General features: G+C 36.7%; 1 protein-coding gene across 1 annotated transcript; it reads right to left on the reverse strand.

Annotated features, from left to right (window-relative positions):
- Positions 1 to 467: 467 nt before the first annotated feature.
- LOC137387162 (uncharacterized) lies at positions 468 to 26,682 on the reverse strand. Its single transcript, XM_068073485.1, has 12 exons — positions 26,596 to 26,682; positions 25,816 to 25,908; positions 24,587 to 24,656; positions 19,797 to 20,477; positions 17,679 to 18,188; positions 15,922 to 16,051; positions 15,319 to 15,450; positions 14,495 to 14,621; positions 11,846 to 11,920; positions 6,390 to 6,429; positions 6,197 to 6,273; positions 468 to 3,398 (listed from the first exon to the last, which is right to left on the reverse strand). The coding sequence occupies exons 2-12, from the start codon at positions 25,867 to 25,869 to the stop codon at positions 1,311 to 1,313; spliced, it is 3,984 nt and encodes a 1,327-aa protein (XP_067929586.1). The 5' UTR covers positions 25,870 to 25,908; positions 26,596 to 26,682; the 3' UTR covers positions 468 to 1,310.

Genomic DNA, 26,682 nt, shown 5'->3' on the forward strand with positions numbered 1-26,682 from the left:
CAATAGGCAGCCAGTAAAGTTTTGGTGACTCATTTAAGCTTGTTTGAAATAATTCTCTTATGGAAGATATCAAACTCATGAAAACATCTAGTGAATAAACTTCCTATTATGTAGAGCTGATGATTCCAAGAGCTTTGCAAATATGAATCTCCGAGAAATTATGCATGTCAAACATTGCACAACACGTTTACCAAAAATGATTGAATGAAGCAATTTTTCATAGCAATGAAGTATAGCAAAATATATCAGTGACAAGGATTTAGTTTCGAGGCGAGTGGATAGTTATCAAACATACTAACAGAACTCGATATGATACTTCAGAGCTCAAAGGATTAGTGAATAAGTTTTACCTTGTGATAAACCATCTACTATAAGCATACTCACAAAGCCGAAAGTAAACATAAACCAAGATGAGTATAACTTGCAAATTTTTTAGGATTTATCTGCAGCTTTTTTCAATTTTTGTTACAAAGTGTATTACCGTGAAATTAAAGAACCTACTAACTTCGACATGAAAGAAAAAAAAACATTCACAAGTCTAAGAAGGTCCAAGAGTGCATATTCTGCCGTGTTTAACATAGAAAATAGTTATCTATACTAGATAAGCAGACCTTAATTTGATGAGCTAAGTAGTGTGAAATATTTTTAAATATGACTATAAACTTAGGTTTTATAAAATACAGGGTTACAGCAATTTGCGCTTTATCACGAATATGTGAACGCAAATTTGTGCCAACCTTTTTGACAATAACAATAAAATCAGTTCATGAAACTACTTCAGAGCCACCTTTATAGAATCATTGAAATTGAGTAATAAAGTTCTGTGGCTCAGGTAAAAACTAGATTTTGGATTTCAAAAGCACATAACAGTTATCGGTATGACAAATATTAGAGAAAAAAAGTACAATTGAAGGTGCATTGACATCCGCCAAATAGTACAAACTATGAGAGACTTGACGTTAATGCATGTGACTCGACACTCTGAAAAAATGAACCTTCGTATCCAAGAGAATGTCTAGACTTCTGGAGCATTAGTCGCTGAACTTCATGATCAACTATTATTGCCGAGCAAGTCAGTTAATATAAGGAACTTTATAAAAGCAAAATTTCTCATGTCGATAAGTATTTTTGGGAATTGAAACTAACCGTCATAGTCATCTACTGCCAAAAAATAGCATGTCACTTAAACATAACAATTTGCGACGTTTAGAGTGTGTTTATTGAAACACAAACCAATAAAACATGAAAATACGGTATAAAGCTATAACCGCATTAGCACTATTAAAGAGAAACACAAAGTTGAAGTGTAGTTAGTCATATCCACCATAGCCTCCTCGACTTTCTCGTCTGTTATCCCGACCAGCAAAACCACCCCTATCATAATAGCTATCATCCACATTTCTAGCTGAGCCAGCTCCTAAACGCTGCCTTTCAAGCTCCTGCAAGGCTTCTGGAGAAACGCCATTCCATGGTTCGCGTTGGCTATCACGAGCGGAGTGCTTCTGGAAAGAAGCATGCCCATACCCATAAGAAGGTTGCTCTCTTCTGCTATATGAGCCAGAGCGGGCTTGTGCATTGATTGAGCCAACTATTCGCTCAAATTCCCCCATCTCTCCTTCAAGCTCACCAAACCTTTTAGATTTCTTGTCTCTCATCTCATTAATGCCATCCAACAACTTCTCACTTAAAGCTGATTTTTGAAACTGTAGCGCTGCTGTCAGCCCTTCAGATTGTCTGTCTCCACCGGAAAGCTGTTGGAGGTTAGACAGAATCTTCACTTGATCAAATGAACTATTGCCTGTCAAAGCTTGGTGCTCCTTTGCTAGGTTAAACAATGGGTCTGATGTTGTATTAGGTTTATGCTGTGATTTTGCTTCCCACATCTTTGATGCATGATCTTGAAACGGCTCAACAGGTTGATCACTCCAATCGGTGGTGCTATGTAGGCCGTGTCTAGAAGTATGAAACTCTGATACTTTTTCTGGAAAATCAGGAGTTACATTTGGCCCATTCCATTGTACTTCAGGTGTATTGAGCTTTCTATGAGAAAAAATGAACTGCTTATTATCCTGCATTCGTTCTTGACTCTTTCTAGACTGAGAGTGAGACCTTGATCTGCGATGTGATCTGGAATGGCGATTTTCACAACTCCGAGACCGAGACCTATGTCGATTTCGAGAATGAATTTGGTGACTATTTTGGCTATATGACTGGCCTCGATTTCGGGAATGCGATCGACTTCTACTGCGGTCCTTGGTAACTTCATGACTTTGTGTCAGGGAACTCTGAACCATATCATTTAAATTCCCTTGTGTTGTCATTCTACCAGGTTGCGCAACAGATCGTGACACTGACTTGCTTTCGAGAAATGCTGCGTCCTTGTCATAATTTGATGTTGTTTTATCAAACTTACCCTTTTCCACGGTATCACCAGACTTATTAGAAACTGATAGAAACCTCCCTTCGTGGCCAGGAAACTGGTACCCTTTTTGGTTCACTGGTGATCTACTGCGTTGCTTAGGAGATCGACTTGCATGTTGAAAAGGATCCCTAGCAGTAGCCTTAAACTCACTGACCTTAGATTGGTTCCGCAGGTGCGCATCAGCACATGAATCATTATTATCATCTGTAGCATCAAACGCTTTTCCTCCCAGTGCAATACTTGGTTCTTCCTTTTTCGTTTTAATGCCAAAACTTATCTTGCTTGCAGACTTTACTTGATGTGACTTTTGAAGCCATTCAGGGCTTCTCTTGCCTTGTTTGGATTTACGCAGATTCTGGGCAAGTTCGACATTTAGAAGCGTAGCACCTTGATTCGTAGGATGAAGGCCATCTCGCAGATAAATATCTTTAAGAATATAGCGGCCTCTCTCTTGAACAAATAGTTTGGCAGAAAGTTGACAAGTAATCACACCTGACTGACAATTTAGCTCTTCAATCCTTCTGTTAATCATTGAAACTTGTTCATTGAGCTTAGTTTGCATCTCCGGATACTTAGATTTGTGCTGAAGCGATCCAGTTAGACCATTTTTCAAGAGAAACTGATTGTGCTTGGCAAAGCTCATGGGAGGAAAAGTACAAAGCACAACCATGACACCTTTTAGTTTCAGTGTTTTTACAGCCCAATCGATCTTTGAAAGAAGCAGGGTATCTCCTCCAGTGCGCAAAACAACCTCACGATATCCTTGACTTTGCTTCACATCCAGTAGATCAGTGATCCCAAAAAACAAATAGCAACAAATACGGTATGATTTCATCGTGGAGTGATCAAACAGCTTTATGGCAGCTGTCACAAGATCATCAATCTTTCCATTTGGCACAATTTCCTTGTCATCAAAGATTCGCAAATCCAGACTGTTAGCCATTGAATGTCCCACAAAGCAACATCGTTCTGGGATCTAAAAGACATGCATATAACATTTACAACAATATTAGAGAATTTATAGGCTATAGGAATTACAAAATGGTTAAGAACCTTCTGTATTGAAGTGGCAACTTGGTGACATGACTACTATTGCGTGTCATTTTTTTATTGTAAGCACGAATATCCACGCCTCGGGAGCAGACTACCAAATTAGGGTTGCGCCGTTGAAGAATTTACACATGTGCAAAATACTGGTACATCAGATTATCTGTTCATGAGTTGTTGGTCTAGTAGGGTTTATTAATAAAGCAACTGATTTTTTAGAAAAACAAGATTACTAGTATATTTTCAAGTGCTTTTTGTAGTGTTCCCACAGTAGAATCCCGCAGTAGAAAATACATGCTTGTTTAGATCAGCCTGAATGCATTAGGAAATGAACAGGCTGCCACTAGCATTCACCTGCAGACAGCCATGTTGGACCAAAAGGATGAATAATATCAACAGTTGGTTAATCTGCTATAAAATGTGTAACGCTTCAAGTTTCCCTTGTCGCAATCGAACAACAAAGCGAAAAACGCGAAATGTTGCTTCCGCTGAGATGACGCGCGCATTATCGAGACAACACACGACTCTTTAAGCCGTCTACAAGGTTGGCCCGTTTCAAAACCCTTTGTAAGTTGCTGTTCATGCCATGTCCAGTATCACAGCCTGGTAGATGTTCGCTTTAAAGATATTACAGATCAAACCTGTAATACACTTATGAAATTTGTCTTGGGCTTAACCTTTAACTTCCTCAACTATTCTCTTATAAAATACAGCTATCTGTGCTGCCACATAAAAAATTAAAAAAATTCCTTATTTTTATACATGGCAAGACACAAATATATTTGGTCTTTAGCCATTTTAAGTATATGTTACGAGCTTGGAATAGGTTATCATAGCTGACCATACATGCGCCTGACGATGAAGAAGCAATGGCATAAAAGAAAATAGAAGTTGAACTATACCACTTACGAATGAGGCTATTCAATCCAACAGGCTGGCTGTGTCAACTCTAGACATGCCTAGTCCAGAGCGGACTGCTGACTACTATTTGTTGAGTAAGTAATACAATGAAATGACTTCTTTTATTTCCATGACTAAAGTTATTCATGAAACCGAATTATATTTTTGCAAATACGCCAATGTTTTTTCCATTTTCAAAAATGTGCTCATGAGAGACGGCCCTCTGTTACCTCGCCATTACAATCTGTAGACTTGATGAAAATGCATAAAAACCCAACGCATTAAAAGTGAACAATAGGAATAATTTGGTGGTGGAATAACAGGTGGAATAGGTGAACAATTTCATCCACCACTTATCGCGCTGTTCTCTAGCCGAATGAAATATTGACATACTGGTACATAGAAGTAAGTATAAGAAATTTAAGTGTTTCTAATCTGGTAGTACACGAATATTTTTCAACTACAACTAACTCAAGGCAATACCCCTTTTGATATGGTAAAAATTTGCTCCAGCTCTAGCGCCGTTAAAGATATAGATGTAACAGTGAACACCGTAACTCTATAATATAGATATATATATACAGATATATATATATATATAGATATATATATAGATATATATACAGATATATATATACAGATATATATAGATATATATATATATAGATATATATATATACAGATATATATATACAGATATATATATACAGATATATATATACAGATATATATATACAGATATATATATACAGATATATATATACATATATATATATATATATATACAGATATGTCTCCAAGTACATTGATCTTTTATTTGTTGATCTGTCTGTCCATGTGTCCAGTTATAGTATTAAAATCTAGCAATCTAGCAATGAAAAATCCGCACGACACTAGATTTGATCCCAGAACCTCCAAAACTATAGTCACCAAACTAAACTATTAAGCTACACAGAATATAATAGCTTCATTGAGCAAACAGTCATTACATTGATTAAAATACACTGATTAACGGACTCACGCTTAAAGCATTTGCTTGGGGTTAATAACTAGTACTGTTGTCCGGTACGCGTGAAAATTGCTGAGCTGGCCCAAAATATGGGTATTGTTTTAGTAAGATCTGGCTTTCCAGGTGAGTTACACAAATTCGTTAAGTAAATATTCTATTACCTATGCGACACCAAGCATTCGCCTAGTATATACATGTACATGTATATACTAGTGTTTGTCTTTTGTATGTCCAGCCTCGATGTTGCACGGGCATTATATTCAGCATTCGGCATTATTCGGCTAGTCTATATGTGTATATATACTCACAGCTATATACATCAATAATTGCAGCATTCAATGTTTCATCTAGCACAGGTGAAGGTTTTGTTCAGACAAATACATGTAATTTACAGCAATCTACATGTAAATGAGTTCGATAGCGACTTTTGATGGCATCATCTGGTACAGCCAGCATAGCCTCACAGCCCAAAAATCTTTAATCAAAACCTTCTAATCTGATCATATGATGATGGCAAACAGAAAACAAGGAGCAGTAAATCGTAGCCAAGGTAATAAAGTGATACAGACTTGTTTAAAATTTTAAATGTTGAAATGGAGTCCAGTAGATCAGCCCTACTTGACCAGTGAATTACTGACACCTCATAGCAGGTGCTTCGGATTCAGAATAGTAAAGCAAATGCATAGGAAGTTACAGGATATTTGTGTATTTGCAGATAGTTCGGATGACTCTAACTCAGTAGAAACTATCAGAATGTCGGTGGCTACTACTTGGAAAAATAAGCAAATAACAACTCTGATTACAATAATAAGACTTACGAATTGCCCTTTCTCCGTGTAGAGTCCCGTCTCCTGCTCATAAGTGAGGCCAGAATAGAGTTCCACTCCAAACTTGGCTATTAAAAATCCAAAAAATAATCACTAATAAGAGTTACGACTCATCAATTTGAACAACATAAACGCATGTTATGGTTGGCTTAGAAATCATAAAGTTTGTATCAGTATGACATACCTGCAAAGTTATCCTTCTCAGCTTGTTCTTTGGCTAATTTCTGTAACAAGAAGGGTCTGTCTATTTGTGGTAGAACTACTGATAGCTCACAATCTAACTCGCTCAACTGCATCTTTTAACACTTTCAATCCTAACCCTCTATATGCAAGTAGGTTCCCTGATCCTAGATTGTATTAACAAGTTTCCACCGGCTGCGAAAGCACTTAAAATATCACAATTACTTTTTAACTGAATATCATTTTAAAGCTTAAGTAAATAGTTTTTTTCACACTCTTTCAAAGATGTGATTTTTAGAGATAGCTGAAGATAATGAATGCAGTACACTGAGTCTGATAGAGGGTGTATATTTGTAAAGATAATGAATGCAGTACACTGAGTATGACAGATTGTGTATATTTGTAAAGATAATGAATGCAGTACACTGAGTATGACAGATTGTGTATATTTGTTATGTACACTGAGTCTGATAGAGTGTGTATATTTGTTATGTACACTGAGTCTGATAGAGGGTGTATTTGTTATGTACACTGAGTCTGATAGAGTGTGTATAGTTGTTATGTACACTGAGTCTGATAGAGTGTGTATATTTGCTGTGAATAGAAAAGCAATTAGTTTTAGCTGTAAAGCTCTTGATGTTGATGAGAAGCTTTTTAGCCATGTTTAATTTTTTATCCTTCATTAAAAATGAACTTCATCCAGTGTCATAGAAACGTGCCCCCGGTAGGGGGCATGTTGAAACGCCCATGGAGCACGTCTTGAGTAGTCATAGTAAATTTAAATTTAGAATTGTGTTTTCTTGAATTTTATTTTCAGCCAAACAATTCAAATTTCCACCAATCATCTGAACAAGAAAACTTGAAAAGAGTTTGCTACGAACTTCAAAACACCGTGTACAACAATCACAAAAAACAAACTTCCACAGTAAAACGAAACCTATATACATTTACATATCTCTCAAAGTTTGTCTGTATGTGTTTCTGTGTGTTTGTGTATGTCCAGCTATTGAAATCTTTGAAGTTAAAATTTCACATTCTGATGGATTTGAACTCACGGAGATGGCAACAACAAATTTTCAATTCAAGCGCTTTACCACGGAGCTATACAAGGCGTGCTGACCAAAGACAATCATATATCGTATAGCATATGCACACGCTAAATGACGTATTATTTGAAACTCTATGAATTCTATTAACTCTTTGAAACAATGCTTTTTCATGTTTTTTTGAACTCCTATTGTCAGATTTTCGTAAGGTTCAATTGCTAAAAGTCGCAGTCAAAGGCCGCGACATTCTTTTCGCAGTCAAGTCATTCTTTTCACACGAACGATCATTATCTCCATAGAAAGAGCCTCGACATTCTCTCTCAGTTCGGTCAGTCAAAGAGAGAACGATATCTCAATTTTACATTTGTACCAGTATCGTCATGTTCAAAGTTTTGATGGATAGTTTCTGGTGAAACAGTAAACTTTTTCATGCACGCACGCATGCACGCACGCATGCACGCACACACACACACACTCTCTAGGCACGAATTGTCTTTATTATTTCAACATATTCAGAATTTTTACTTTGTTTTCTCAGCATGTATTATTTGTACAATTGCCGAATCATCTTTTATTGTAACCATAGCAAAAACGACTTAATTTAGCTATTACTTGCTAATTATTTTACATTTGAACCTTTTATAGCTGTTTTATTTTTTAATTTGCCCTGCACAAAACATTTGCCTTGTGATATGAAGTTTGAAAGTTACAGTTGTTTAACAAAATCTGAAAACCTTTACAGTTGTTTGTATCTTCTTTCAATTTATTCAACTACACAAAACACTTTTCTCATGATATGTAGTTTGAAAGTTAGAATGGCAAATGTTTTTATATGTTAACTACAAATAAAGTGCCGGTTCAAAGACTTTTTTATTCCCCGAGCAACGCTGGGTAGTACAGCAAGTGTTGATATAAATATTAAACTTTTCTTTCTATATAGGCCCCTATAAGTATTTGCAGTCATGATATCAATGTTGTCCTGAAAGTTAGGGGTTCATCGTGAGAATTAGCTTTTAGCTACGTCATCAAGGTTTGTATCAAACAGCAGTTTCAATGCAACTCGAGCTGTTCCCTCTATAAGAATAGAGGGACAAGTTGCAACATGTTGCAACTTGTCCCATACCCTTTGTGTTTCAATGTACCCCACATGACACTGAGTAACCAAAATGTTCATCCCAACTCAAGATGATGTAACATCATGAAGCTGGTGGGTGCATTGTGAAGAGAACATGTCTATTGCTGCCTCCACTAATATTTGTTAACATGGGATGATGTACAAAGAAGATATGCAATTCTCTAAATTTGGATATAAAAATGAAAGGGTCAAAATTAACATTAAATTTTACAAAATAACGGCTCACCTAAATTGCTGTTCTTTTTATTTCATGCAATAGAAAGCTCTTTAATTAGGTAAAAATTTAAAATGATGTAAACAAGCAAGAAATTTGAGAAGCGTTTGAACATGCCAGGCGTTGCAATGTGCCCAACTATCCCCTATAGGACGCATCCTAACTTTAGTCCTAAATTTCCCTTCATTTTTATAGAAATAGTCGTGCTTCATAAAAATTTATTTGTTGAATGATTGGATAACATTTTTTGAGGAAAGGTTTCTGCTCCAATACTACTCAATGATTGGTTGATGTTACACTTTCATGTACATTGTATTCTACCTATTACTGGTAGTTTTAAAAATAGCAGATCATTATTACCTTTCCATATGGCGAAGACAACACGACAGAGCAATACTTCCAAGTTTAAAATGAAAGTGATCAAGTACGCGAAAGAGCATGGGAACTGGGCAGCTGAGCGACAATTTGGTCCGACAGAATGCGTGATCAGAAAATGAAGAAAAGCCAAAATCACCATCAAATAAATGCGAAAGGTGAAGAGGGCAAACAGAAGCTCAAAGGATCACCACCCTAATCTAAAAAAGGTGCTCATCAAATGGATTCAAGATACTCATCAAGACTGCCTGGGGGTCAGCACCACTACCGGTCATTTACAGGTTCTAAGATTGGCGAAAGAGCAAAACTTTGCAGAATTCAAGGCGTTGATTAACTGTTGCAGGGGAATTTGGAAGAGTAACCTATCAAAAAGACAAAAATTACTATTAGGCAGTGACTACCCAGCGACCACGAGGAGTTATTAATGAAATTTCAAAGTTACATAATCAAAATGCGTCAGAAATACAACTACAACATGAGCCAGATTGGAAACGCTGACCAGACTCCGCTGACAATCGACCTGCTATCCGAGACCACAGTAAGCACCAAAGGTGCAAGGTCTGTCACTATGCGATGGACTGGAAATGGAAGAACCGGTTCACCGTGATGCTGGGGTGTATGACTGATAGCACCAAGTTACCACCGTATGTCATCTTCAAGAAGAAAACTATGCCCAAAGACAAGTTTGCGTGTGGTGTGATAGTCAGGGTGCAAGAACAAGGATGGGTCAATGACAGCTTAATGGATGACTGACTGAAAACAGTATGGATGAAACGCAAAGGTGGTATGAAGAAGCAGCGATCCATGCTGGTGTTAGCCGCCTTTCGATGCCATACAGCCAACAATGTTAAATCAAAATTGAAGCACCACAATACAGATCTCGTCGTCATCGTATTTTGCAACCGATGGATGTCGTTATGAATAAGCCATTCAAAGAAGTATTAAAGCAGAAATGGGCCGAATAGATGATTAATGGTGAGGATACTTTCACAAAGGGCAACATGAGGAAAGTCGACATGCCTACGATCTGCCAAAGGATAGTAGACGCCTGGAAAGAATTGCCAATCGGGACCGTGGTGAAGAGATTCAAGAAATGTTTTATCAGCAATATGTTAGATGGCACGGAAGACAATATTCTCTGGATGGACAACCCAGACAACGGTGATGATGACGAAAGGGAGGAACAGCTGGACTATCATGGTTGCATAACGCAACGGGGGTGGGCTGCTTTGTTGAATGAGGACAGTGACGAAGAGGATAAATATTGATAGTGATTAATTGTAAGTTTGAAATTTTTATAATAGATTTTCGATATTATGACAAATGCTTAATTTGTATAATAAAAGTATCCATGGATAAAACGCACCTGGGTTTTTAGTTGAACTTCTTAAGAAAAAAATGCGTCTTATACACGGGTATATATAGTATTATCTCACACATTTTTTCTTCAAATTCCACGAATTCATGATTTACATCCTTTTTTGCTATGTCAGCAAAGAACATTTTTTACCGCGCGCTAATTGCATACCTAATTTAATGTATGCAATAAAATACATCACCGCGCACTTCAGTGATGTAATCAATTCCGTGATGTAATCAATTCAGTGATGTGTAATCAATTCAGTGATGTAATCAATTCAGTGATGTAATCAATTCAGTGATGTAATCAATTCAGTGATGTAATCAATTCCGTGATGTAATCAATTCCGTGATGTAATCAATTCAGTGATGTAATCAATTCCGATTCCTCACTTTAAAATTTGTACCAGCATCGCTGCATTCAAAATGTTGATGGATAGCTTCTACAGCAACAGTAATCTTTTGTACACACACTTCTATGTACTCTTTGTTATTATTAATTTAACATATTCATGATTTTTGTTCTCAGTTTGTAATAATCATATTAGTATCACACTTTTGTTATTGCAATCATTGCAGTAAAACAAAATTTATCCAACCACTAATTGCTAATTATTTCACATTTAAACACCTTCACAGTTGTCTTATATTTCCTGTACCTGCCTACCGGAGAGCCCACCAGCCTAACAAATGGGTAATGTGCCATTGCGTATGTCCTGGTGGTGTAAAAATCACAAAAGTAGGTTTTGGCCAGCTCAAACACACTGGCCAAATATAAAAATAATAAAATATATAAATAAGCTGCAGTTTGATAGAATGTTTGTTTTTGAAGACCTGCCCAGTCCAGAGATATAATAGTTTGAATAATATCATTTCCTGGAAAGCTCAGATTCAAGCGGAAGTGCGGTTATGACATCTTTAGTTGTGCTTTGGCAAAGAGACCGATAGAATAGAGACAAGTAACGTTGCAACTTCAATGCAACAGCTGATAACAATATCGATAGAGACAGGCAGCCATACAACTAGCGATATCATTTCGTCATGTACTTCTTTTCTGAGCGTTTTAATCACGATAAAGTGTTATTGATTTCAATCTTGAAACATCCCAGTGGTCAGATCACCTCAAACATTCAAAACAAATGCAAACGATAGAAAAATAGCAATACTTTCTGATAAACTCTATGAAAGTTGTGAATAAGTTTATGCTTAATAAAGTAAAATGTTACTAGATAGTAAGGAGCAGGTGCATCTGTGTATCTGCTAGGTGCAGATACACAGCTACATTTTAAAAGTTTAAAAATTACATGTATTTATACATTGCAAAGGTTTACCTCCAACTTGGCCTTATGCATTTCCTTTTCTGCTTCCATTTTTCTGTTAGCTTCTTCCTGCTCCAGCTGCCATTGCTGCAATTATATGCTTGCTGATTTATTCTGGGACAGCAATGGCATTGAGTATAGAAAGATCAATTACAAAGCAACATTGAACATTGACTGTAAATGGTCACCGTGAGTAACTACTTATAGTCAATTCATTTCCCTGTAACTAGTGACAGCTGTATCTCCTATCTGATGTCTTCATCCACTGGCTGCTTCACATTGCGGTAATTATTTTAAGAACCGATTAAAAATCGAATTTGTAAAAATTGTTCACGCAACTTTTCTCACTTAAAACACAGGCTAAAAAGTTCAGATGTATTATTTTTGTAAAAGCAGTCAAGTAAATTATTTCTAAACTAGTAACTTCACATAAAAAACTTGTTCGAGATTGACGTAATGCAATGAGTAACAATTTAAACAAGTTTTTGTTTAAAATGTGATTTATAGATGCACGCATCTTGCACTCAAATAAATGCAGTAGTTAAGGAATAGCAGGAGAGGTGCAACGATACATATATAATCTCACATATCAGTCAATAACAGATGCTATTTTGGCAACATGTTTGTTTATACAAAATGTAACACATTCTAGCAAGTATGAGAATGTCATCGCATCCGCTCCAAAATACTACTAAAATGGTTTGGGAGTATTGCAGCCTATCAATTCGCAGCCATGCACTATCTTGTTCTCTCGAATCATTCGAATGAATCCAATTCATTCTCCTAGCTGCTGACGATAAAGAAGGCGTGCTAGAACTAGTAAAGCAAAAAACATAACAAGTATAGTGTCATCTAAGATCTGCAAGCAGCAAAGTGGATCACAAGAATATACTACAGTGCTCAAGTACTATTAAATGGTGTGAAATTAGTAAAGGCTAACCCTACAAAGAGATGACCACTCTCAACCTCACATAATTACCTAAACTGCTGACATCACTAAGCAGGACTCACATTAGATAGACTCGTTAGACCCCGCGAGATCTCTGGGTCTATGCATCTTTTCAAGGCCGACAGCCATAACCAAATATATCATATATAGAGATCATGCATCTTTTCAAGGCCGACAGCCATAACCAGATATATCATATATAGAGATTGTGTTACTCTTCAAGGCCGACAGCCATAACCAGATATATCATATATAGAGATTGTGTTACTCTTCAAGGCCGACAGCCATAACCAGATATATCATATATAGAGATCATGCAACTCTTCAAAGCCGACAGCCATAACCAGATATATCATATATAGAGATTGTGTTACTCTTCAAAGCCGACAGCCATAACCAGATATATCATATACAGTCATACTTCGACTTACGAGCTTAATGCGTTCCGAGGCTGAGCTCGTATGTCAATTTACTCGCATGTTGGTGCAATTTATTTATATATAGAACAATTAAATATATATTGATTAGTGTCCATACTCTAAAAAAATGCAAATAAAACACGCAAAACAAGATATTGTAACAGAAAGAACATGTTGGTTATTGTCCTAACTTACCACAAGCTTTTAAAAAGCAACAAATAAAAAATAATGCAAGGAAATGTGATTAATTAAAATGTAAAACTAAATACATACAATAGCAGCTAACGCTAGCATTTGCCAGAGAGGGAGATATCCTAGGGAGTTACAGCGAGTTATCCTTCATTACAACAGTTGACTTTGATAAAGTTGGATTTTATCAGTCTTAAAAGACAAACTTAGAAGCAAACCTAAAAGCAAACTTTCATTTTCAACTTAACGTAATTAAAATTTCTTCGGCGTTCATAGTTAGAAGTTTCTTGCTGGTTAGCTAATTTTCCTTTGTTTCGCTTTCACTACCAGCCGGCCGTTTTAAGATAAACCTATCTGAGGATGTTTGCCTTTGTCGCCCTTTCAACATGTTGCGATTAGGACGAACACAGGTGTCGTCACAAACGGTTAATGTACGACCACTAGCCAACTTGTCCGAATGTTTATTGTTTTGATAGAGAGCACCGGCCTTTTCACATAGCATCGTTCAGTTACGCTGTCACCGGCCAATTGTTTATCTTTTATCCAATGCCTGAGCAGTCTTTCCATCAGCGGTCGTGAAGATCGCTGCGCCGTTTAGAAACTATGGTTAGTCCTTTTGCGAACTAAATAAATGCCCTGAATATAATCCTTCTGTTTGATAATTGTGGATGTATTTCTGTCATATTGCTGAGCTAGCTCAATCACGCATACACATTTCGCATATTTTTCAATAATTTTCCGTTTAATATTAATTGTTATCATTTGCTTTTTCTTTCCATTTCATCTTTCATTTTACTGACAAACGTTCGGGCTATGCACAGTACTTTTAATTCACATAATTCTTCACTGAAAATCGTGCACAAAAAAACACGGTACAAAAGTATAACCTGAGCAGTTGAAAAAATACAGATTGATGCTGTTGTCATAAAACACCGGCATACTTGGCAACTGACTCTCGAGCTCGTATCTCAAACATGGCTCGTATGTTAGTGCTAAAACTTGTTTAAATGCTGGCTCGTATCTCAAGTTTCTCGTACGTTGGAGCACTCGTATGTTGAAGTATTACTGTATAAAGATACAGGGCAAAATTGAAACTCTGTTTACCTTTTGTCTCTTGACCTCCAGCTCCTTCAGCTTTGCCTGTTGCTCTTGCTCAAACTGTTGCCTCTTCTGAGCAGCCGCGGCAGCCTCTGCCAGTGTCTTGTCCCTGGTGAGGTCAACTCGTGCCATGCTGACATACAAAGAATGCATGGTTTAACTTTGGGTAACAAACAGAAACCATGTTTAAGTCTTAGACTATGCCTATGACTAGACTCACAACATAGCCTGAGAGGGTAAGCGAGTGCTATGTTCTCATACACCCTAGCACGACACACAATTACTGAAAATTTTAATTACACAAATGGTGAAAAGTGTTGATGCCGGGGTGTTATGTAGTGGTGCTATGTTGGTGGTACCATGCTGGCGGTGTTATGATCATGGTGTTATAGTAGCACTACCTATGGCTACAGTCGTGCAATGTTAATGGTAGTGCTATGGTGGACTTCGTGGCAGTGGTACTATAGAGCTATTGATGTAATGGGGGTGGTGCTATTGGGCTGGTCTCATGATGCAAGAGGCAATTAATGATGCATCTGTGTTAACATTGTGGTGTTAGTATAACATCGGCAATGCTAAAGGTATGATAGAGGTTAATGGACAACAAGATTTGTGCTATCCTGGCAAAATGCTGCTTCAGGACCTCATAGAGTGTTAAACATACAACTGATGCAATGTATCTGCAGATATATAAATATGCATACAGTTTAACTGTAATATTATTTCACTAAATTGAATTAATGCCAGTGTGTAACCTCGCAACTCAAACATTGGTCAAACAAATCAATAAGCGATATCAATAAGCGATACCAATAGCTCAGCGAACTCACATTGTTTTATACGTGTTCTTGGCAAAATCCACGAGCAGCATTTTGCCATCTACCTCAAACGGTTGCTGGCTGTTGAAGTATTCCACTATCTTCTTGCCATTCGCGACACAATCAAACTCCATGAATGCATAGCTAGATAAAAACAAATCTCTTTCAGCAAAGGCGTAGGAGTGCATGTTCAAGCATAGAAGTGCGTGTTCAAGTAAATATCCTTCATTTGAAATAGACTGATCAGGCAAAATAGAAATGACAAACATTTTAGAAATATGGTCACCAATGAGGATGAAAAAGCAAAACTTCTATTTTTTTGTTTTAAATGTTTGAATCGCTGTTTGAAAAAATAAAACTGAGAGCTATGTGCTTGTTGCCATTAAAGGATGATGCCATCGCTCTAATGCTTTTCCTAAGATATACGTAGTTTCTCACTTAATTATACATTGTAATGTATCTATTGACATTGTATTGACACTTGAGCGCAACAAACTTCATATCAAACACATTTGGCTTGTCATCAACAAGCTCAGCACCAACATGGCCCTAAAAATGGCTGAGAGCACTCCAACCTCTCGAGCTACAAAGAGTTTATACATTGAGCAATGTTACCCAAGAGAGACGTTAGTGCTCAGGTTTCTCATTACGTAGCAGTTAGTAGGGGCAAGGGAAGTGATGTCAGCTAGCGTGTCCTGTATTCGAGTCTCATCCGATAGCGCGTCCAGTCCCCTCAGAAGAACAGCTAAAAAAGAAAGCGTAAAAGCGGGTTGAATCGGTGTAGGCACATAGACAATAGCTCGCATGTATGTAAAGCTCTCCAAATGATCAGCCGTGAGAGAAACAAACTGGATGTCTTTATGTTATTTCATGTCGTGCACGCGCATGACTTGAAATAAGCGTATAAAAATGTACGCGATGTAATCGTATCTGTATAGATTATTATCTTCAACCATTAAACAAATTAAATGTTCAGAATTTAGCTAACATAATCATTCAAAAACATAACTTTACAGCTGTTAGAAATATTTGAAATCAGGACAAAATGAGGATTTATTTAATACCTAATTTATAGCTATTGACTAAATTCACTATGAGTGGTAATGTTGTAAATGAGAATGTTAGTTTTCCAGCAAACGGGCGCCATTTATTTCGCACACCACTGTACATAGGTGAACAAAGTCAAGAAAGGGAAGACAACACCACAAATTTTGACAGGTAGCAAGTATCAAACATACCAGCATTTGCCACAAGTCATTACCAAAGAAAAATCTTAATAAGTTTTGTAGCAAAAATGTAGTCGAAAAAATGTACTAAAAGTCCACAGGAGATCAAATAAAGAATGAGTGAAATATAGCTGTTACAGATATAGTTGTAAATGAAATGTTCATTAACAAATGCTACAAGAAGTATTACATTTCTGCTCACAAATGCTGTGTCAATACATGTTCACAATTAAAACATCCTCGTAACTTCAACGAAAGCAGTATTTTTGTACTAATACTATGCAACAAAATTGGTGTGCTACTTCAAATAAAAACACGTCTTTTCATTTACAATGCGATACTTTAACAAAATAGAGTGCAGTTCTAAAAAAAATTCCGACGTATTAAAACAATATTAAAAATGCTATCACAAGCATTCTTTACTCTAACAATGACAATCCCATGCCTGGAAGGTTTCCTAAATAGGAGTTATCATTCTTTTGTTTAGGCACTTACTGTATAAAGGGATTTACATGCAGCCAGAAAGATCACATGTAACCTATATTAGTTAACTAGGGATGATCATCGCACAGCTGATGCATGAAGTTCACACAATACTCAATTCGTTTTTAATCAACAACAGCGACTTTTCATTCGACATTCTTTACACATATTTTTTAATAATGATCAGCTGATAGTGTACTCAGTTTTAACCTGAGACACAGGTTATATTAATGGTCTTATAAATAGCGGATATGAAAGGTTGTAGTAGCATTTACAGTACAGTTATACAGATATTAATGCAAGTACAGGTGGGTTATCGCCTCAATCTTTAATTACTGTAATACCTCTATTTGAGTACCACCTTTATTTAAACGCAGACCCTAACAGAAAAGCACTATAGCGAAAGAGAGGAAAAGTACAGCGCCTTGGCGCTCATATAGGGGTTATACAGGATATGTATTATCAATTCGAAAGGTCAATTGACCCATTGTAGGAACCACTATATGTACTACAAAAAGGTCTATACTATTCTAATATTCCATTCTATACTGCACAGCAAAAGCTTGGTAGTTTGTATTGACTGAAAGATACTCTGAAAGACCTATCGCCCAAGCATGAAAAGTAATGGCTGTGCCTACTCTAGAGCAAAGTTACTGTACGTACTATCACTAGGGTTGGACCCTATCTCATCCGATCCATCATCTACTTCTGCACCGTAGATCTCTTTAGGTTTCTTCTCCGCTGGTCGGTCACTGGGTCGTTGAGGTTCCCTCACTTGTTCATGCCTTCTCGAGTCTCCCGACTCATCTTTCTTATCTGAACTCGCATCCGACTCTCGATATCTTCTTCCGGTCAGCAAACTAGAAGACCCCCCACCCTTTCTCAGGGAAGCTATGATCGCTTTTTTCTTCTGCCATTCATACTCTACCTTCTTAGCGGATACCTCCTTCACCAGACCAAAGACTGGGTACTTGTTTTCGTGCTCCGACGATGACTTGTTTTTGGCTTTGTTAAAGTCTCTATCAGGCGAAGCGCCACGCTTTTGTGATAAAAGTTTGTCATCTCTACGAGACTCCTGCGAGGGTCGCCTTTGATGAGTGGATCTGCTGTCACTACGCTCTGCCATTCGATCCTCACGGGGTGCACGGTCTGATTGCTGATGTTTTGCTGATTCTAAAAAAGTGGAAACGGGCTACAATATTCTTAGAAAGCAGTTTTAAGAGCTTTCATATACCTTATGCATGGCCTTCTATGGAACATGTAAAAAGCTACTCATATTTAAACTAGGATACACGATAAGCCATCATTTAATTTAGACGATTGCGCATCCATAAACTTGGAGTTATCCTTTCTAAGTTAATTACTCTATTAATTAAAGGATGACCAAATAAATCTGATAAAACGATTTTAAGCACTCACAGAACACAGTCAGTTATCTAGCAAGCATTCAGGTTTATAACCTAAGAACATCAAATTTTCTCAACAATCACTAGGACTAATGTTCAATGCTGCAAGGAGAAGGATACACTGATTCAATAAAAATGTGGATTGCACGACTCGGTTTTTCTTTGTATCATCGGCTACCCTAACAATCGCGGAAATTATTGTAATGCTTTTATGACTATGAGGGTAAGTGACAGGAATTCTAACTAACCCCTACAATTAGAATACTTGAAGGCAACCTTGGTCAGAAGCTGAACTAACCCCTACAATTAGAATACTTGAAGGCAACCTTGGTCAGAAGGTGAACTAACCCCTACAATTAGAATACTTGAAGGCAACCTTGGTCAGAAGCTGAACGAAAAATAGATTTCAGTTAGAATCTTGAAGAGCAATGGTGAAGCAGGGATTTCATCAGGAATTATTTCTGCCTTCAGTCTCAATTGATCTCGTGAAAAGTTTGATGTGTTTTTTTCAATAGGGTATATATATATATTAAATATATACCCTATTTATATACATAATATATATATATATATATATATATATATATATATATATTTCATGTCCCATATGAGCACTATCAGGTTGACAAGTACAAGCACGTCATCGGTTTTCTGCTATACTCAGACAGAACACACTGACCCTTATACTAAGGTTTATAATGAGTAACATACATATGCACATATGGGCATAATTCAAAATGTGTGAACCTTTTACTTGTATTGAATATAAATTGAACACAATTGTATAATTTCTTGGGTCACCATGAACTCTAAGTTGGATGCGATCAAACAGTTTATCAGCCAATTTCCAATGCACTACGCTCAATGATGGTTTTGCAGGTTAGCAAATTAACACTAATCAACAATGAAGATGAAAGAGTCCACACACTGGCGGCGTTTATAGTATGCATATTTGCATGTTTTAGGTGATCTGACTGCCAGGATGTTTCAAGATTAAAATCGACAAAATTTGATCGCGATTAAAACACCCGGAAGCATAATAAGTGCGAAATGATGTCATCAGTTGCTATCGGTGCTATAGTTGATATCGGCTATTGTGTTTAAATTGAAACATTACGCGTCTCTATTCTGTCAGTCTGTTTGCAACTATAGAGGTCATAATCGCGCTTTCGATTGATTAGGTTTTGTTGATTTTAATCTTGAAACATCCTGGCAGTCATATCACTTCAAACATTAAAAACAATCACAAATGATAGAAAAATACCGATAGGCCTACTTTTCTATGAAATATACCAAAATTTTATGCAAGTTCATTTTTAAAGATAAATTCCTGCTTATGCAATGACTACTACATGGCATCAATTATAATTGCTACCTGCATTTGGATTAGACAACTGCGTTCGATTAGAAGATCGTTCATCTGGCTTTGTCGCCTCCCTGACCAGGTCTCGAGAGTCATCTCCTCCGGGCCCTCGTCGTTCTTTTCCTCTCGCATACCGATCTCGAGCCGAGGTGTCCTGATAGCGATCTTCTCTATTTCGAAACACGCCTTGCCCTCTTTCCTTCTGTTCACTCATCTGCTGATCACTCATGCCTCGCTCTCTCATCGGCTGCCCCCTCATGTCTTGGTCTCTCAACTCCCACTCCTTATTGCCAAACAAATTCTCTCTACGTCGGAGTGGTTCATTGTGTGCTTGATATACATCATCCCATTGTCCATGCTGGCCGTTGTCATGAAAGTGTGGCGCTTGAAAATCATCCCGAGGCATAAAATGATCTCCGACCCCACCAGGTCGATAGCGGTCATTGGGTGGCATATGTGGGTCATCCCATGCTTCCAACAGACCATCAAGAGCGACACGCGGACCGCCTTGAGGTCTGCGTGCGTCATCGGCTCGACCAAATGGGTGGCCGGGTCGCCTAAAAGGAGGATCTCTCGGCCAGGGTCGGCTCAGCTCCTCTCTGTCTCTGAACTGAGGAGGATATGCTGGATCGCGATCTCTATGATTCTGCCAGTACGCCTGTTCAGGATTACGGCCATTTCCACCTCGGGCCGCTAAATGCATAACATTAATCAGTTATATTCATTTAGAATTCATATTAGCCGAGGTTTCTAATATGAGCTATAAATGGAAGCATGATATAAAACAAACGCATAGGAGATGTTGCAAACTGTTTAAAAGGATCATAATGCTGCAAACTAAAAGAATAGCAAGTACCAATGATTTTAAGTAATATCGAGTTTAACACAATATTTATAGAATGTAGAGCACAGATTTTTAGATAACCTTCTCATGTATTATATACTAGCTGTACTACTCGGCGTCGCCCGGGTAATAAAAAGGTCTGGTCAGAAAACTGATTTGTCTTTAACGTATAACAACATTTCCCATTGTAACTTTCAAACTACTTATCATAAAAAGTGTTAGTTGAAATAATTTAATAGAAAATAAAAACCACTATAAAGGTTTTCAAACTTTGTGAAACAACTTTTAAACTCATATTTTCTCATATCATGTGAAAATGTTTCGCACAGGTCAAATAAGTTAAAAAAATAAAACAACTATAAAAGGTTTAAATGTAAATGTGAAATAATTAGCAAGTAATAGCTAAATTAAGTCAGTTTTGCTATGGTAATGATACAATTAATACGGACTGAAAAAACAAAATAAAATTCCTAAATATGTAGAATTAATAATCACAATTCTTGCATAGAAGTGCGCGAGTATAGCAAAGGTTACTGTGCCATCAGAAGCTATTCATCAAAACTATTAATACGGAGACACTCCTACTCTACGGAGACTCTTCCCACATAGACAATGTAATTGTCCGCGCGGGAAGAATTGGCCTTGGCCCCAGATTTAGTAATTGAACCTTATGAAAAATATTTCTTAACAGGGGCGTCGTAACACGTGGCCGCATCGATAAAAGATTCAGCATGCGCTATAGCTGGACGCAAAACCAACACTTACTAAATATATTTATATTTATATCTATTTATCTATAGATATAAGGTATATAGATGTAAATCTCAGTTTGTCTGTCCAGCTACAGCAATCAAATTCTAGAAATTTGAATCTTTCAAATTTGCTTTGAAATTGTTTTCCTACTGGATTTGAACTCGCAAATATTGCAACCGCAAGTTCGTAAATTCACTACCTAATGCACCTAACCAAATGGTTGAGCTGTTCTTACCCTATCTCTCTTACTATACGTGACCTCTCATGTGAAAATCAACCAAAAAAAGAGGGATTTTGATATTTTGAGTTAGTAACACAGCCAGATGCAGAATTTTGTGGAGTTTAAAGCATTTTGAATTTTTGAGTTACCTTAAGTAGTTTATGAGATAATCCAAATTTTCGGAGGGCGCGTCAGCCAAAACTCTCAAAATCTGAAACGGAGAAAATCGCGAATAAAGACGCGACGCACAGAAATAGGTTGTTTACGTTAGGTTCTCCTTGGATATGGCCATTTGTATTTCACTGACTGAGGTGAAACTTCTTCTATGGGGTAAGTAAGCATGCTTAAACAGCTGGTGTACACCAATTTAAGGTCAGGACAACAGAAGACTGGTAAACCCTGCCCTCAAATTGAACAAAAGAACTGGACATTTTTACGCATCCGTACTTTACACTAACCACACATGATCTTTCGGTAGGTTCAATATCGTCGTTTCATCATTAATAAATTCGGGAAAATCTGGATCTCTAGACATCGTTTCTCCATATTCGGCATCAATTTCATCGAGCAATGTGCCAAGTTTCTCAGATGCATCCAGATTGAAAAAAATTTTCGAAAATTTAAAATCTCCACGAGTCGCCATTTTGATGACGTTACGATCGCATAGCAACGGCAACGATCGCAAAATTTCGGCATAAGGAGCCAGTAAACTCACTTTTTGACTACAGAAATAGCTCCTCAATAAACGTAATTCAAACTTCGAAGCTCCATTACTAACAATAGCGAATGCCGACTTTTGGTCGATTTTCACGCGAGAGGTCACATATGATGGATACTTTTTTGCAATTGCACACACTAACTTATTAATTATTACAATGCGCGGGTCACGATGCCCCAGTTATAAAATTTTATTAACCTTACTATGTGGAACACGATGTTTTTCTGTCCTACCAATACGAAGACTAATTATTTTTTTACTTTGTTTCCGCCATACGATATCAACAAAAAGTTCTCTCAAAATTAAAATTCGAAAACATAAGTGGTAAAATTTTAGCCTGTGACAGAGTTGAAGTTTTGTAAAATTTATACTAAAACTTATCTTCAAGTATGTGTTTAGTAACCTAAATACATTTAAGTCCAATTCAACGTTTATGTTATACGCCTTTCTCGAAAGTAAGTACTCCCCAAAGTAAGTAAATAGTGCATTGTAATGTTACATTTTATTGCAGATCATAAAAACTAAAGACATTACAGCTACTGTAGGTAAGTAACTATAGTTACAAAGATTAACATATTGCTTTGTTACTAATTTTTCATGTGTATATAAAATTTACATGTACGTATATAAAATTTTGATGATTTTTACTAAGGGGTGTTTGCATTAGATAATTACTATGTGTTTCTATAACACTCTATACAATATGTTCGCATTGCGATGCCAACACTGAAATGAATTAAAATCATATAGATGTAAACCAAATAATTTTTCATCGGAATCATAGCAAAATAGACTTTATTTAGCGATTACTTGCTAATTATTTCACATTTAAACACCTTTACAGTTTTTTTTCTTGAATGATTTTAACAGAACGCTTTTTTCATGATGTGAAATGTAAAAGTTACAGTTGTTTGAAAGTTTGAAAACTTTTACCGTTGTTTTATTTTTTCTCTTAATTCTTTTGCACTGCACAAAACACTTAAAAACAGTTAATCGCAGCCATCATGAAAACGGCCTTAGGTTGGAACTCTTCTCAAAATGGCTCAAATGTGACGCAGTTGAACACGATGTGGTTCTGTTTACACTTTTATGTAACCTTATTCGTCAAAATATTTTCACAAATTATATAGTTCACGCATTCAATGAAACCATGTCTATTGTCTTTATGCTTCTACGTCATCATCATTGTTATGCTGTCACTTTGAGCATTGATATCTCAAAACCTAGCCAAAATATTAGTTTAATTTTTTAACCTTAGCTGAAAGAAGTGCATATCATCTTCTGATAAACATGAGGAGCCTGTTGGTCAATTGAGATAGTCGAAAAATGCTGCAGAAATTTTTCACGCGATTTGGCTGAAAATATGGGTCATATGATCAAATTATGTTAGTTTCTCATGTTAGATAAGGGTTTTCCGGTAGAACCCGAAGTGTTTGTCATAAAACTAGTGCTACCAGACGTTTTATAGTGAGCCTTTTAGTCCGAGCAATAACCACATTGAGTTGAGTATGTCATCAAAATAAGGGATTTCAATCTACAGCCATTTTCGTGATAGCTGTAATTAGCTGTTCGATTTTTAGCTTTAAAGAGCTTGTAATCACATTTCTACATATTTTGCACCTACACCGCAGCAGAGTAAGACATGGTGAATCTTTTGATACCAAATAACTGTAATGTGAATTTTGTTTTAAGTCAACCTTTAAGATTTTCTACCTTTTGTTATGAAGTTCAGCAAAGATATTATGCACTCGAGAGTAGAATATTTGTCTATAAAAGGTTTTTCTTTACTAGATATTCAGTGAGATGGGGCAAGTTCTTCGAGATGCTCGTAAATTATTTAGATGAGAACACTGATTATGTAAACATGGGTGGCTACAGTTAAAATACACATTCAGAGCACCTGCGTAATAAAATCCGTGATAACAAACTCCTACCCTAAATATCCACCTCAAATGGTGGAATAGAATGCTGGGGATAAAGCAACAGGTATAAACTCTTTAAATCCTACAGAGATGGCAGTTGATAGCTGTATATAAACTTGAAGTATGAAACAACCTTGAATAGCAAAACGGGAAGCAAATCCGTGTATCTCCACAAAGAGATTATCGGTCCTTTGCTAGGAACACAACCTCTGACTCTCCTTGAGTGAACAGCAATTGTCATATCATTAAGTTTGAACAGATTTGAAATATTTACATATAGGTTAGCGTTTGAATCAATCATCCAACAACAAAATGTTCGATAGTGCCAATGAGAAGGCAACCCACCTTGTGCAGATGGTTGGACGTGCTCACACTTAAAACATCGAAGTCGTCTTTCCACGTTGAGAGCCCCGCACTAACAATATACATACAATAGAGTCGGTCTAATACTCTTTCTCGACAATATTAGAACTAGCATAAAAATGTAGATATGTAACACCAAATCAGCAAAAGGTACAATCTAAGTAGACAATAACACTGGTTTTATCTAAGATTTATCCATCCCTGAAAATTGACAGACGACTCGACTATAGAAGATTAAATCTATGAGAGTACAAAGCCAATTTATTTAAACAGAATGGAATATCTACACAGAATAGTTTAATTAAGAGTGATTATTGTCATGGAAGTTATGGAAAAGAAATTTATTGTACTATCAATGGTTGAAAAGAAAGAAAAAATCAAACCTCTAAATACCAAGGTAATCTGTTCGGGCATTTGCTTTATATTCCTAAAGCGAATATTTTTATGAGAACACATCGTATTTTGCAAGGGTTGGCGCGAAAGCGTCAAATTAGTCAAATCATTTATTCAAATCAGGATTTTTTTTCAGGAAGATTATGATTTTTTAGAATTTTTTATAATAATGCAAAAATCAGTGTTTCTTGACACACAATCTTGTTTTAATGTGTGCGCAGCCTGTAAGCACCCTTCTGCCATGAACTAGCAGATAACGATGATGTGACGGAGATGGTGAAGTGGTGGAGATAATAGACTGCATATGTAGTACAATGATACAGAAGAACCTTTATGCAATACAACATAAAAATTTACATTACATGTAAAAACTGAATTAACAAAGTGATAATCAGCAAAAACGGGAACAAGAGTGTGGGATTGCAACGCGAAAGTACAGTAGAAGAGTGAATGACAAACATGCAGTGTAACTCACTCTAATTCGCACTAAATTTTGTTCAAATAAACTTAATTTATATACTGTTCATTATTTTTGTTTTATTTTAATTTTTACCAACTTGTTTATTTTTATTTACAAACCATTAATGCTGCAAAAACTTTGTACATTGTATATGAATGTTAAAATTGTTTTGTATGTTGAGATAAATGTTTGCTCAAATTTGACGTAGTATGTCAAAATATTGTATATGTAGAGGTGAACATAAGTCTAGGTTTGACAGCAAAAAAATTCGCGTCATCAGGGTGTCAAACTTTGACACATTAACGAGACCCACAAGTATGTTAGCCGGGTTTTAAATAATGTTTGTTCGTATACTCACCCTACATTCCCACATAGGCTCTGCATCTTTTGATGCTAAGGACACAGAGTACATTAGGCCGCTAGCGTGTTCGTCTCCCAATTTTACCACTCCCTACCCAGTGAATAAAAAATCGTGATGAGATTACGCAAATAACAATATGGCTGAGCATGCAGGATGGTCACAGTACATCTCAGTTACCACTCAGCACAACCTTACTTACAATTTATCTACTACTAAGGAAACCATCAAGGGTGATTATAAGCGCCACCTGGTAGACCCTGTAGTTTATGAGGTTGTACCACTATACACAACCCTAGACATCAGGACTCATAATCTCAGTCATAACTTAGCAAGCAAGCTTTCGAGTAGAATCCAGAACAATCTCATGTAGGCCTATAACTCAGTGCAACTTGATGACTCCTATATAAAAGTTCCGTCAAGCTTGAAACACGCAAGACAAGGTACTTGGCAGCATCTATTAGGTAGTCTTATAAACACGATGTATCGCCTGGATGCCACCAAGTTATACAAAGTCTAGCAACTGAAATCTTTCGCAACCTTAGCAAGCACCATTATTTGCTAATACAGTAATCCTTCACTTTTAGAGATTCAACGGGACCGACGGCCGCCCGCCATCCACGCTATAAGTGAAAATCCGCGATAAACGTTCATGAAGGAGCCAAAATTTTAATACCAGCACACTTATACTGCTTTCTAAACTCGTTGCATTTATTGTGTGAATTTTTTATGTAATAAGCAAGTAAGTTTCATTTTTCTTGATCGACGTCTAGTACATACATGTATTTCAACTTCAACTTCAGTAAAAGTATTTTAAGTCTCACGAAGCATTGAATGAAGTTACGCAGAACGAATTATCGGGCTCAG

The sequence above is a fragment of the Watersipora subatra genome, chromosome 2 (genome assembly GCF_963576615.1).
Source record: "Watersipora subatra chromosome 2, tzWatSuba1.1, whole genome shotgun sequence".
Lineage (NCBI taxonomy): Eukaryota > Metazoa > Bryozoa > Gymnolaemata > Cheilostomatida > Watersiporidae > Watersipora > Watersipora subatra.

Excerpts from the sequence above, each read along its gene's own strand:
- LOC137387162 (XM_068073485.1), bottom strand. The coding sequence starts at position 25,869 with ATGTACTCTGTGTCCTTAGCATCAAAAGATGCAGAGCCTATGTGGGAA. Across the intron at positions 20,478-24,586 it reads CGTCCAACCATCTGCACAAG|CGGCCCGAGGTGGAAATGGC; the intron begins GTGGGTTGCCTT and ends TTATGCATTTAG. Across the intron at positions 11,921-14,494 it reads TGGAGGTCAAGAGACAAAAG|CAATGGCAGCTGGAGCAGGA; the intron begins GTAAACAGAGTT and ends ATATAATTGCAG.